This window comes from Panthera pardus, unplaced genomic scaffold (genome assembly GCF_024362965.1).
Source record: "Panthera pardus isolate Hobbes unplaced genomic scaffold, ASM2436296v1 HiC_scaffold_8, whole genome shotgun sequence".
NCBI lineage: Eukaryota > Metazoa > Chordata > Mammalia > Carnivora > Felidae > Panthera > Panthera pardus.
Window position 1 is genome coordinate 25,550,578 of NW_026527013.1, and position 15,027 is coordinate 25,565,604.

Sequence of the window (15,027 nt, forward strand, 5' to 3'; positions counted from 1 at the left end):
GGTTAATTAAGTATCTTGCCCAAGGTCACATGGCTGGCAGGACAGGATTTTTGAATACAGACATTCTGGTTGTAGAACACATGCTTTGAACAACTTCACTATATTGCTTAACTCAGCAGAATTGTTTGAATGCTCTGAAATAACACCTATGTGGTTATAGAGAAAGTTCCTGAGAATCTTAGCTGGAAACATCTCACAAATCTCAGTGTTTATTTAATCCCACCCTGTGATAGCAGGTAACGCTGCACAGACAGAAAAAGAAACAGAAGCAATTGGAAGCACATTTTTCTGAGGCTGTACTGCCTTCGCTTTACCCTGGAATACATGCAGATAGTGTTTTCCATACTTTCTTCTGAATCTGTCCAATCTGGAAAACGAGGTTTCTTTCCTGAACTGGATACTGTTGACATTTAATTTGACAATAGTTACTGCAAGGTGTTATGTATAATCATGAATATGATTTAGATTTGTGTCTAGTTATTACCTTGCCTCCAGTTCCTGAAGGATCTGAAATTTTTTCTGGTTTTATATCTTTCATGACACAGATAGCAGCCATAACTAATTTAACACCAGACGGAGGGTTCTTCATTGATTTCACAATTGTAATGTCAGCTGGCTAAATTGAAAGAGAACAGAGTACCCTCAGAGTACTTTATTTTTAAGTAACGAGAATTTAAAAAAATAATGTTGGAGAATAACATCAATTATGTTGGAAATTAATTGATTTACCGTAATTTCCAACAATTATGTTAGAACATAGCATTTTCATTTGAAATTATAACTGGTTTTGGCTTTGCATAATTATAAAATAATTAATAAAAGAGAATTTAAATTCAACACAGATTAAGACCAATGGTTCTCAAATGTTTGGGAGTTCATAGATCCTCATGAGAATATTGACACCTATGAAGCCTCCAGAAATATTTTTGCACGTATACAAAAAATTTGCATACAATCATATAACAAGCCCATACACTGAGCCCAGGTTAAGAACACTAAGTTAGATAAAGACTTAATTCTATATTTGCTTATATATTAGTTTTACCAAAAAACTGAAGTAGAGGTAGACCCTAATTTAAACTTGTTTTCTAAAAAGACATATATTGTTATGACAGACACAATAGATCCACATACATATCATCCATTCCAATATCCTTCTGACATTCTTTGCATTGCTGGAAAGCTAACAACTATATATATCTTAGTTCCTCATAAACTGGAGCTGTGGGTGGTCATTGGATTCTGCCATAGATCACCTGAATGATACCAGAGTTCTGACTAAATAAACAGGTCAATGGGCAGGGTGTGAGGCACCTCGTTTGCTGATAGAGATTACAGTAGAGGCTCTGGAGTATGGCTCTGCAGGCTTCTGACTCAGAAGGATCGTTCCTCTGGTAGGCCATTTCAGTTTGTCTTTGGGAGTCATTCCTGGCAGTTCAGCCTTGGATCTCTTTCTTCAGCTCTTCCAATACTTGTGTAATCCATTTACAGAATTCTCTAAGGAATCCTTTAAGGAATCCCTGTCTGCTTGTATTAAATAGAGACAGTTCTCTACCCTGCAACTGCAACCTAACTCATATAGCCTGATACCAGGAACAGTACAAGGCTACAGACTCTCAGTGAAAAGGGAACCTAATATCAATGATATTAATCGGCGAGGTTTGAAGGCATCATGAATCCTCTGAGTTTCAGAGGATGGAGTGCTAAGAGTCCTTGGCACACAGTGATAAACAGTTACTTAAATTAATGCTCGTGGCCATCTAGAGTGAAGTGCCACCCACCGGAACAGAGCCACACCTAATGAAACAGGGACCTGTGACCTAGTTTGTCGATGAAACGCAAGGTAGTGAATTCAAATACTTGCCTTGAGTGTATCCAGGGCAGACAGGGCTGCTTCCAAGGCTGGAATTGCCTCAGCCAGGTCACTCTCACACTCGTTTTTCAGAGCTTGGGCTTCCTCAGCCTTGCCACTGGCTATCTCTTCATCTAATTTCACAAACTTTCTTTTTGCTTCCACTTGTGCAGACTCTATCTCAATAATCTAAAGAAAGAAAAAAACAAAGACAATTCCTCCAACATCCTATTGCTTTCTCCTTCCTAAAGGCAAAAGAATGTTTGGAGATTAGGGAATTCAACATATCATGTTGAAGGGCAGGAGGTCCCAGGATAGAATGAGGAGAAATGCGAATACATGGGACCTAATGGGATAATGGGCTTCCCGCTTCCTTTCAAAATCAACAGAACTCATGTGGGACTCCAGAAGATAGCCAGGCAGTAGAAAAGGGTAAGGCCCCTAAGATCTAGTGGTGTAGTGTCAAAAAATTAAGGCATATTTTCAAGGCTAATTTTACACATTTCAATTGTCATCTGACATCAATTTTTAAAAACTCACAATAGGGACACCTGGGTGGCTTCGTCGGTTAAGTGTCTGACTTCAGCTCAGGTCATGATCTCACGGTTCGTGGGTTCGAGTCCTGCATTGGGCTCTGTGCTGACAGCTCAGAGTCTGGAGCCTGCTTCAGATTCTGAGTCTCCCTCCCTCTCTGCTCCTCCCCTGCTCGTGCTCTGTCTCTCTCTCTCTCTCTCTCAAAAAATAAACATTAAAAATAAATAAAAAATTAAAAACTCAGGATACTCTACCTGCATCATATGTGCATTTTCAATTTTAGCTTCTTCCAATTTGGGCTGTAATTGAACAAGCTCCATTTTCATTTCTCCAACCTAAACAGACAATTTGTCATTAAGTTTTCATAGCTACAAGAGCTACGGAAGCTAACCACAAAAAATTGAAACATAAAGCGTATCATACAGCATTAGGGCCAGTGAACCTTAACTTTTTCCCTCACTTATTTATATGATAAACAAAGCCATGCCAGTTTTCTTCACAAGAGACTTTATCTTCCTCATGTATATGACAGAGCTGTGAGAGAATGCGGTTGTCATGGAAGAAATGCAGATAGAAAAAAGGTGGCAGGGTGGAGTGTCCCTATTATATGATGCATGGTATACAGTGCATATGAATCACCCAAACCTGTATTGCTTGCAGTGAACTAATGCTAGTAAGTATTACTAGCACTTGACTTATTTTAAAAAATCGTATATTTAATAAAACTTTATATTACAATAAAAAAAGGAAACTCAGACTCCCTGTATTCTCTCCAAATGCCAAAAAATTAAGAATAAAACAGGACTATTTAAGTCTGTATTTGAGTCTGGGAAACTTAGTGAATTTCTCTAAAACTGACTTTAACTCGTTTGTAAAATGAGGATCATTAGTGTCTACCTCACTGAGTGGTTATGAGGAATAACTGAAGGAATGTGTGTGAGGCACATAACACAATGCCTGGCACATAATGTATTCTTGATAAATTGTAACTCTTTGTTATTTATCATTTCTTATATTTCCCAATGAAAAATTATAATTATATATTACCGTTGTGAGCAGCTCATCAAATTTACCTGAGACTCGGCAAAAGCTAATTTGTCAAGCCCATTCACATATCGCTGTTTTGCTTCCATGACAGCTTGTCGCCTCTTAGTCAAAAGCTGTCGAAATGAGGCAATAAGTTCGAGGTAAGAAGTAGCAGTAACATAGTTATGCCGTCCTAACTGCTGCAAGAACCTAAGAGAGACAGATAACATATCTTACTCCAAAGTAATGAGCTGCACAGAGTAAGAAGTGCATTCAACAAAGCATCAACAACAAACCTATAAGAATAAAGGTTTTCATTCAGAAGCTGCTGAGTTCTTAAACTTTATAACATTCTAAGAATTCTCCACATAAGCATGCCCTGATTTCTTATCTGCAAAATATCAAATAGCAATGATGTATTTAAAAAGCACAAATCACCAAAGATGGGTATCAAAGGTGAGCAAGAACAAGAAAGATACAGGCCTTTTTATATGTGTCATAAGCTAGGAGGAACTAGCACTGTAAGGGAATCAAGATACTGTGTAAGGTAGGGAAGTGTCATAGGGAGAGGTGTTGCAGATAGGATAGCAAGGACGAGTCCCCATTCCTTGCACAAAGTGTTGTCACTTTGGCTGAGTGGAGTATGGCCAGAAGCGTAAAACTACTACACATAACACATGGAAACAATGGAAGCAACATTGTTTCATGGCAAGTACACAGAGTAGAGCCCACTGCTTGGTGCACCCATCCAATCCAACCATGCCACGAGGCTGTATGATTCTGGATAGGCAATATACTATGAGCGCTTGGCTTTACATACTTTTGAAATGAGGGTGTCAGAGATGAACAGAGATGAAATAGATACTTCTGAGTTATCCACAGCCCACCACCCCTCTTCCCTTTTCTGAAAACTTCCATCCAGTGCTCCATCAGCAATGTTTGTTCTCTGAAACCTGCCACTTTAACCACAGCTGATTAGACTAGGGTTGGGCACTGGACACAAATGAGGCTTATCACATTTTGGGATAAATTTAGAACAGGGAGCTGGAAACAGCCAATCTGCCTGCCTGTTGGTGGAATTGCAAGAAGTAAACTTGAGAATCAAGAGGCAGACAATTTCCTCCACATGCAAGGAGATGTAGAAAACTCAGTCTGCCAAATACATATGATCTCATTTATATATTTATATGTGGAACCTAAAGAAGAAGAAGGAGGAGGAAGAGGAGGAGGAGGAGGAGAACTAGAACTCATAGACATGGAGAATAAACTAGTGGTTCCAGAGGCAGAGGGTAGGGGGTGGGGGAAATGGATGAATGTGGTCAAAAGATACAAACTTCCAATTACAATGGGGATGTCATGTGCCCTATGGTAACTATGGTTAACAATACTGTATTATGTGTTTGAAACTTGCTAAGAGAGTAGATTTTAAAAGTTCTCATCACAAGAAAAAATTGAGAAGAATGTTAACTAAACTTATTGTAGTAATAATTTCACATTATATACATATATCAAATCATTAGGCTGTACCTGTTAAATTTATATAATGTTATGTCAATAATGTCAATAAAACTGGAAAAAAGTCAAATAAATGCAAAAAAAAAAAAAGAAAAAGAAGGAAAATACAGTCTACAAAGAGAAAGAATCAGAAAAGGGAGGGAAAATAGGATGAGAAACAAAGAAAAGGTATTTCTGGGTTTAGGATGACTTTCTAACTCTTGTTTCCAGTATATCTGTGATCCAGCTGTATTCCTTTTCCTAAGCTTTGTGAGATACCCTTGTATCTTTATAATAAATTCTCCCCTTTTCCTTAAACCTAGATTAAGTAGTTTTCTATTCTATTGCAAACTGAGATCTTAATTAAATGATCAGAAATGTTTAGAAGACATAGAAATCCTATTGAAATTTTGAGCTTTTCACAGAGAGAGACATGTTAAAATATAAGGCATTATTGTCATTTTAAAATTTATTAATATTAACCTTTCTGAAAGATCCATAATGGTAGTGTGAAAGTGTTTGCAGATTGGAACTATCTCTCGTCTTTCAACCTCAGTAAGCTCCAACGTTTCTAAGAATTTCATAGCTACAAGTTCAAGGGCATCTTCAGGCCATGGCTAAAAATAAGAAAAAGAAAAACTTAAGACATTTAAGATGGGTAGTCCCACTCCAACTATGTAAATGTCTTCCTGGATTAAAAGAATTTGGGGTTAAGAAAATTAAAACCTTAATTGGAAAAATAGAATTAGGTGGACTGAGGTCACAACTAAATCTATGAAAGAGTTTATAACTAAAGAGCAAATATAAAGGAAGCGTCAATGGTATTTTACATAACAAGAATACATTACACTGCTTTCCTAACTCTTCCATTTGGACATCTAGTAGACATCCCAAAGTTAGCATGACAATGGCAGAGGCTGCTAGTTGCCCACCTAATACCTATCAGCTCTTTTTCCTAAGGACTCCAATTTTATTCTAGATGGCAATAGGCCCAGCTAAAAGACCACATTGCCTAGATTCCCCTGCAATTCAGAGCAGATTAAGGCATATAAGCAGTTGTTGGGTGGGAACCTCAGGAAAGGCTCTTTAAAGGGTTAGAGCTGGTATGTATCCCTTTTTAAAAAGGTTTTTATTTAAATTCCAATTAGTTAACGTACAGTGTAACATTAGCTTCAGGCGTACAATGTAGTGATTTAACACTTCCATACAACACCCAGTGCTCATCACAAGTGCACCCCTTAATCCCCATTGCCTATTTCACCCATTCCCCCCCCCACCTCCCCTCTAATAACCATGTTTGTTCCCTATAATTAAGAGTCTGTTTCTTGGTTTGTCTCTTTTTTTCCCCTGTGCTCATTTGTTTCTTAAAATTCATATGAATGAAATTTTATGGTATTTGTTTTTCTCTTATTTCACTTAGCATAATACTCTCCAGCTCCATCCGTGTCATTGCAAATGGCAGATGTCATCCTTTTTGATGGCTGAGTAATATTCCATTGTGTATATGTACCACAGCTTCTTTATCCAATCATCAGTCAATGTACACTTGGGCTGCTTCCATGCTTTGACTATTGTAGATAATGCTGCTATAAACATTGGGGTGCATGCACCCCTTCAAATCAGTATTTTTGTATCCTTTGGGAAAATACCTAGTAAGTACAATTACTGGATTATAGGGTAGTTCTATTTCTAACTTTTTGAGGAACCTCCATACTGTTTTCCAGAGTGGCTGCACTTGTTTGCATTCCCACCAACAGTGTAAGAGAGTTCCCCTTTATCCCCATCCTCACTAACATCTGTTGTTTCCTGTGTTGTTAATTTTAGCCTTTCTGACAGGTGTAAAGTGTGTCGGTTTTGCCCTAACCTTCTATTATTCTATTTCTTTCCTGGGACACAGATGTGGAAGTTGGAGCTCCAGCAGCCACCTTAGACCATAAGATGAATTTGAGGGTAGAAACCACATGTTAAGGATAGTAAAGAAGAAAGAACCTTAGATTCTGATGACTTTGTCAAGCCATAAAAGCCCAGTCTTCTTACCTTCAGATTTTTTTCTATGAGAGAGAAAAACTTCATACGTTTAGTTTGGGTTTCTGTTATTAGCAGTCCATCATAATTCCTGTTATGACTTCCAGAGCTGAACTTTTGATTTTCTTCCCCCCAAATTTGCTTCTTCTCCAGACTTCCCGGCCTCAGTGAAAGGATTCCTCTGCTTTTCCTGGAACATGCCACCTGTGTTCCTGCGTCTGGGCCTTGGGTTTTGCTATTCCCTCTGACTAGAACCCTCCTCACCTAGACCTTGATGTGGTTCTCCGTCATATCTCTGCAGAAAGGCCAACTTATTAGGAAGGTCTTCCCAGAGCACTCATTGTAAAACACCACTCCTTTCCTCATTTCTCTCTTCCTGGTCCTGAGTTTTCTTCTTAGCACTTAAAAGTACACAACATAAATTTTTTTGTCCATTTGTTCATTGTCTGTTTCCCCTGACCACTAAAATGTAAAATCCATGAAAGGACTTTTTCTCCCTGACATTATCTTCAGTACCTAAGACAGCACCTGTCAATGATTCCAAATATTATTCGATGAAATAATTTATGCTAAATGAGCAATTAATTTTTACTTGCTCATTAGAGTATTTTCCAAATTTCATTTAGATTCAACAAGATGCTTGTAATTATTTTCCTTTGTGTCAGACAATATTCATTTTAAGGTCAATTTTTCTCAGTGTCTGGCCCTCCATTCTAGTGAAATTCAAACTTTTTTGACCTAGTACACCATTAGTAAAAAAAGTTTTAAACACACACTGCCAGTATATGCAAGTTTACTAACAGATTGTATTCATGTTATACTAACAAATTTTTCAAAGAGGCTTCTAAAGATTATAGAGATCAGTGAATTTTTGTAAAATGCCAGAGTAAGTGAATGTCATAGGAGTCATACATCACTGAAAACATTACAAAGGTTTATCTTTGTGTTCTGGGTGCTTTTTTTTAAATTATCCTGCTAATCATGAAAGTTTAATAAGTATCTGTACTAGTTAGAATATTTATGGCCACAGTGACAGAAACCAGTCTTACTGTGTCTTCAAAGGGAATGTATCATTGTATATAATAAGAAGTCTAGAAGTAGAGTACTTCCAGAGCTGCTTAATTTAGAAGCTCAGTCATATCAAGGATCCAGTTCTTTCCAGCCTTTTGCTCTACCATTGTCCATGCACTTTGTTTTATGCTTGGGCTTGCCCCATCTTGGTGGCAAGAGGACTGTTGCAGCTATGGACATTACATCCTCAAACAACAAGTTTGAGAGATAGAAAAGGCCCTTTTCCTACCATGTAACACTTCTTATAGTGAAGAGTTATACTTTTCTTACGCTAATCCCCAAAGCTTCCCAACAGACTTGAATTCAGGATCCATTGGCAAGGAGTAGGTCATGAATAGGCTCATGTATAAACCAATCAACAGTAGGAGGCATGAGAGCACCAAAAATGACTTGGACGAGCCAGAAATCAATCCCTGTGATACATGACTACATGGAGGGTGATTTTCCAGACAAAATCAGAATTCTATAGACAAGGATAGAGTGGGTAGAAAATGGCTACTGACAGGAAAACATCATGAGCTAATATTGCAAGGTATGATACGCCCTGGGGATAAGATTTGTTGTTTAAACAGTCAGTATAAATCCATATTTTAAACAGCCTTTTTAAATTTGTTCTAACCAATATCTTGTCAGATCTTGTTAAGTAGTCACTGCTTTTGCCTCAAGATGTGGCTGACACAGAACTCAAGCTAGCTCACGCTGGTTTATGCCATTTTCTTAAATCCATTTAGATCTTCATTATATTACATCTTCAATTTTCAGTTTATCACAGGGATCCCTCAGGGCACCTTACATACTATCTATGACATATGGTCATCTGACATACAAACTGAGTAGGAGTAGACTCTTAATCCATATAAAATATTTCATACAAAAATGAATGAATATTCCAGTAATTCCTTCCCTTATCATCTGAATTTCTTTGGTACCCCTGGTAAGTACACATGCTACTTTGAGACTAAAGATCTAGCCAGGGCTCCTGGGTGCCTCAGTTGGCTAAGCGTCTGCCTCTTGATTTTTGGCTCAGGCCATGATCTCATGCTTTGTGAGTTCGAGCCTCTGTTTGGGATTCTCTCTCCCCTTCTCTCTCTGTTCCTTCCCCCCATTTGTGTGCTCTCTCTCAAAAAAAAAAAAAAAGATCTAGCCAAAAATTCAATGCTGTCCTGAGCTATGGGACACATAGTGGTTTATACTCACTTCCTGAACTTCACAGACCCCGGCCCCAGACAATGCCATTAGCATCATTGTGACACAGATCCTCTATCCCCCACTGTTTCACTGCAAAACCTTTATTCCTCTGTTATCCACCTAAATTCCCTTATCTATTTGCAACTCCCAGCTCCCTCTTTTAAAAAAATTTTCTCAACAGCTATGAATCGCTTATAATAGAATACAAAGTCTATGGTTATGACAAAGATATTCAGAAGTAGCCAACTATCCTTATAAGATTTCACGAAAGAAAAATTTATGGTTGGACAGAGTTGGGTTGGTTTTTGGCTGCTTAATGGATATAATATTAAGATACAGTTTACATAAATCAAAATTGTTTCACACAACTTTTATTATTGTGTAAACACTAAAATATCCACTAGCTGAACATATGTACAGTCCTCAAAAGGGAAAAACTAGTTGGGGTGCCTGGGTGGCTCAGTCGGTTAAGCATCCAGCTTTGGCTCAGGTCATGAATGATCTCCTGGACTGGGGTTCAAGCCCCGCATTGGGCTCTGTGCTGATAGCTCAGAGCCTGGAGACTGCTTTGGATTCTGTGTCTTTCTCTCGTTCTGCCCCTCCCCCACTTGTGCTCTGTCTCTCAAAACTGAATAAACATTAAAAAATATATTAAAAAAAAAATTTTTTTTTAACATTTATTTATTTTTGAGACAGATAGAGACAGAGCATGAGCAGGTGAGGGTCAGAGAGAGAGGGAGACACAGAATCTGAAACAGGCTCCAGGCTCTGAGCTGTCAGCCCAGAGCCCGATGCGGGGCTCGAACTCACGGACCGTGAGATCATGACCTGAGCCGAAGTTGGACGCCCAACCGACTGAGCCACCCAGGTGCCCACAAAAAATATTTTAAAAAACAAGGCAGAACTAGTTTTGCAACTGATAAATAGGTAAAAGAGAATAAAACAAATTAGCACCAGAAATTTATTTTTAATTATTTTAATGTTTATTTTTGAGAGAGAGACAGACAGAGACAGAGCACATATGGGGGAGGGGCAGAGAGAGGGAGACACAATCTGAGTCAGGCTCCGGGCTCTGAGCTGTCAGCACAGAGCCCAACACAGGGCTGGAACCCACAGGCCCTGAGATCATGACCTGAGCCGAAGTTGGACACTCAACCAACTGAACCACCCACATGCTGAAAGAAACTTTAACTTTTTTAATGTTTTATTTATTTTTAAGACATAGAGCCAGAGCATGAGTGGGGAGGGGCAGAGAGAGAGGAAGACACAGAATCTGAAGCAGGCTCCAGGCTCTGAACTGTCAGCACAGAGCCCAACGCGGAGCTTGAACTCATAAACTATGAGATCATGACCTGAGCCGAAGTTGGACGCTTAACCAACTGAGCAACTCAGGCGCCCCCAAAGAAATTTATTTTTAAAAGAAATTATCCAGGATACCTGGTGGCTCAGTTGGTTGAGTGTCCAACTTCAGCTCAGGTCATGATATTGCAGTTGATGAGTTCAAGCCCCACGTCGGGCTCTGTGCTGACAGCTCAGAGCCTGGAGCCTGCTTCACATTCTGTGCCTCCCTCTCTTTCTGTCCCTCCCCTGCTCATGCTCTGTCTCAAAAATAAATATAAACATTTAAAATTAATTAATTAATTAATTAAATAAAATAAATTATCCAGGGTCAATCTACAGTCCACATTCTTTTGGGCATAAAACAATTAAATAGAAGATACCATGAGCTACTATTATTTTTTTTAACATAATTTATTATCAAGCTGGTTTCCATACAACACCCGGTGCATGAGCTACTATTCTCAAGAGCATAAGTACTTTATGGTCTTACACAGGCAGTGACAACCTGCCTTAAGGTTAAGTGAAGTGGCAGCCTTCATCATTTGCTGCTGGCTTGACTGAAATGGCCACTCAGTTGGTCTTCCTGTATCTTGTTTTGCCCTATTCCAAACCATCCCATATAGCCTCCAAGTATTTGGATTTTCTTCCTCTAAATATGTTAGCTAAATATATGTTAATGCCCCCATAATGTCTTTGGTGCAAAACCAAATTCCTAGGCACATTCACAAATTCCATATGACTTGGCACCAACTCAAAGCTCCAGCTTAACTCCTGCTATCCTCAGTGCCAGTCACCTGTACCAAACTATATGCATTTGCCCAAATGAGACATGTCCGCCTCACTGTTCTACCTTTGCACTTACTATACCCTTGTGATGGTTAGTTTTAAGTGTCAATTTTACTATGGGCCACCAGGTGCCCAGATATCTGGTCAAACATTACACTGGATATTTCTATGAAGTGTGCTTTAGGATGAGTTTAATATTCAAATTAATAGACTAAGTAAAGCAGACTACCCTCCCTCATGTGAATGGATCTCATCTAATCAATTGAAGGTCTGAAGATAATAAAAATACTGAACATTCCTACACCCCCCAGAATAAGGGGAACTCCTTCTGCCCGACTGCCTTCAGTTTTTTCCTGCCTTTGGACTCCAATGGAAACATTGGCTCTTCCTGGGTCTCAAGCCTGCTGGCCTTCAGACTGGAACTTACACCATTAGTTCTCTTGGGTCTCCAGCTTGCTGGCTGCAGATGTTCAAACTTGTCAGCCTCCATAATCATGTGAGCCAGTTACTCATAATAAATACATGTATAGATAGATATAGATATCAATATCAACAGATATAGATCTACCTATATATCTTTTTAGACATATATACGTGTGTGTGTGTGTGTGTGTAATACATTCTTTTGGTTACCACTCCTCCTCTATGTATTTCATTTTCATAGTTTAGGGATTCACCGTCTTAATAAGTACATCTTTTCCATACCAAGGTTATAGCTCTTTTATATGATTGTGATGACTCCTTTACCAACTGCCTTTTCTATCTTCCAGTCTAGAATATGAGCTCCTTGTGGGGATCATGTAGACTTATCAGTCCCTGGCACCGAGCACTATGCCTGTCATTAGAGCAAGCAATCAAGAAACAAACATGTGCTGAATGTGTATCAATAGAGGTTGAGTAAGATTTCAGAAAAATTCTAAAAGATTTAGTTGCCCATTCCCCCCACCCCTCTGGCCCCAAATTACAAACCTGAAACCAGTCAATGGTACAGCAATTGATGAGGGATGGGAACTGTCTCAAGCGATTCCGAAAAGCATCTCCAATGGGGCTAAAGGCCACTACAACATGAAGATTATCTTTGCAGCGATTCACAAAGAATGCAAACAGGGCCAAGGGACTGAGTTCATAGTGTTTACTGCCAGCCTGAGCTACAGGACGAACACCCTAGGGAAATAAAAACCTTGTAAACAAAACCAGACAATCTGATAATGAGATTAATAACTACCGGAATGTTAAGAATTTTTATTATTCCCCTTGTAAATATCTTTAAATTTTTTATATCAATAAAGTGACTTTGATATAGTTTGTACTTCTTCCAACTCCATAATTCTATAATTTGAAAATAAATATCTGTCAAGAATTTAACTTATAAAGGTACTCACAAAAAGTTCACCATGATATATGTATAGGACTATAATTCAACATTGCTTCTAAGAGGAAAAACCTAAACAACTGAAGTGTCCAGTTAAAAACATTATAAAGCATTCATAGGTTGTAAATTTTATACAACTGTTAAATGAAGTGCATTGATGAATGTGCTATGGCAAGATCAGCAAGATAAAATAAGTGAAAAGAAAATAAGTTATGCAACAGTGTGTAATGTGATCTTTGTTAAAAGAATACATAGGTGCATGTGTGAGTACATACACACCTGTTTATGAAAGTAATCACAGAAACTATTAACAATAGTTACTTTTGGTGAGATGGACTTAAGGGGGAGTATGAGAAGAAAACTTTCACTTTTTGTTTTGGACTTTTTTTTGGTTTGTATCATTCTTTTTTTTCATTGTGGACATTTTTATGCTATTTGAACTCTAACTTTATTCTTACAACATTGTTATATTTAAAAAATGTTAACAGGGTTGTTTGATAATGAGATTATGGGGGACTTTTAACTTTCTTTATCTCTACACGACGTTGGGCATCATCGTCCCAAAACCAAACTTCTTGAATTCAGGTCACAGCCTGCAGTTTATTACCTATGTGCCCTTCGGGAAGGTTATTTAGCCTCTCTGTAACCTAATTTCCTCATCTGTAAAATGGGCAAAAGAGTACCTATATCAGAGGGTTGTTGAAGGATCAATTGAGTTATTACACATGAACACATGCAATAGTTCTTGCTGCATAGTTAAGTGGCTGTTAGCTTTTACTTCATATCCTGCCTTTCTCCTTGTTCAGAGCACAAAAAAATTTCATAGTCAATAAATTATCTTATAAATAGATTTAAAAAATGTTTTGATAGCAGATATAAGGAATGGTCACAATGATCATATAAGTTCTGTTGCTACTGCAAGGAATTGATTTCTCAAAGAATTCTCTATTGTAGATATGTTCTGCTTTATGGGATATCTATCTTCATGGAAAATTATAAATTGACTCTGTATATACATTATGAGAGTAATTCTCAAATTATGATTATTATGATCAGTGTTAGTCTACGAAATTATGTTCAGGTGGTCTACCTGCATTAAGTCTGAGTTCATACTCGAGATGCAAATAGAGAAAGGTAATATATGGTTGTAACTGCAGAACAAAAGTTTGTGAAAAGAGCTAGGATGGTAATTTAAGTATGGGGGTTATTTACATAGAAATAATGGTTAATGCTTCTAGGTAGGTAAGCTGTCTGTAGGAGAATAGTCCCCCCCCAACCCCCCCCCCCCCCGCCCCACACACATATATTTTGTGAACAGGACTGATTCAGGGGTGTAAGAAAATGAGCAGCTACTGAAAAAATTAGATAAATGGAGTAAAATTTCACAACAGTCAAGGGAAAGTAGAATTGAAACATATGTTCACACAAAAACCTGCACACAAAGGTTTATAGCAGCTTCATTTGTAATTGCCCAAACTTGGAAGCAAACAAGATGTCCTCCAATAGGTAAACGGATAAATAAACTGTGATACTTTCAATCAATGGAATACCATTCAGTGATAAAAAAATAAATGAGCTATCAAGCCATAAAAAGATATGGAAGAACCTTAAATGCAGACTGTTAACTGAAAGAAGCCAATCTAAAAAAGCTACATACTGTATGATTCCAACTATGTAACATTCTGGAAAAGCTAAAATTATGGAGACCATAAAAAAGAGCAGAGGTTGGTAGGGGTCCAGGGGAGGAAGAGAGACATAAATAGGTGGAACTCATTGCATTTTTATGTCAGGGAACCTATTCTGTATGACACTTAATGGTGAATACACATCAAGATTCATTTGTCAAAACCCATAGAATGTACAACACAAAGAATGAACCTCAGTGTAAGCTAAAGAATAGATCTCACGGTTTGTGAGATCAAGCCCTGTGTCAGGCTCTATCAGAACATGGAGACTGCTTGGGAGACTCTCTCTCTCCCTCTCTCTCTGCCCAACCCCTACGTGTGCTCTCTCTAAGTATATAAAAATAAAAACTTAAGAGAATAATGAATTACATCAAATATGAATGAGAATTGTAAAAAGGAAATGAGAAAATATCACTAAATGTGGCAAATAAGAAGTCCCTGTTTTGGGGCATCTGGTGACAGAGTCCATTAAGAGTCTGAATCTTGATCTCGGCTCAGGTCATAATCTCACTGTTCATAGCGTTCAAACCCCACACTGGGCTCTGTGCTGATGGCACGGAGCCTATTTGGGATCCTGTCTCTCCTTCTCTCTGCCCCTCCCCTGCTTGTGCTTGCTCTCTCTCTCAAAATAAACAAACTTAAAAAAAATTTTT

The 15,027-nt window shown here is 38.2% G+C and overlaps 1 protein-coding gene across 2 annotated transcripts in view; it reads right to left on the reverse strand.

Annotated features, from left to right (window-relative positions):
- The window catches only part of DNAH12 (dynein axonemal heavy chain 12), a 211,252-nt gene that overhangs the window by 73,249 nt on the left and 122,976 nt on the right, over positions 1 to 15,027 (reverse strand). For both annotated transcript variants that reach the window (XM_053898581.1, XM_053898580.1), the window contains 6 exons: positions 12,287 to 12,481; positions 5,390 to 5,523; positions 3,460 to 3,622; positions 2,641 to 2,721; positions 1,861 to 2,041; positions 485 to 612 (listed from right to left, as the gene is read on the reverse strand). In XM_053898581.1, the coding sequence (XP_053754556.1) occupies positions 485 to 612; positions 1,861 to 2,041; positions 2,641 to 2,721; positions 3,460 to 3,622; positions 5,390 to 5,523; positions 12,287 to 12,481 (882 nt within the window). The remainder of the gene's footprint in view (positions 1 to 484; positions 613 to 1,860; positions 2,042 to 2,640; positions 2,722 to 3,459; positions 3,623 to 5,389; positions 5,524 to 12,286; positions 12,482 to 15,027) is intronic.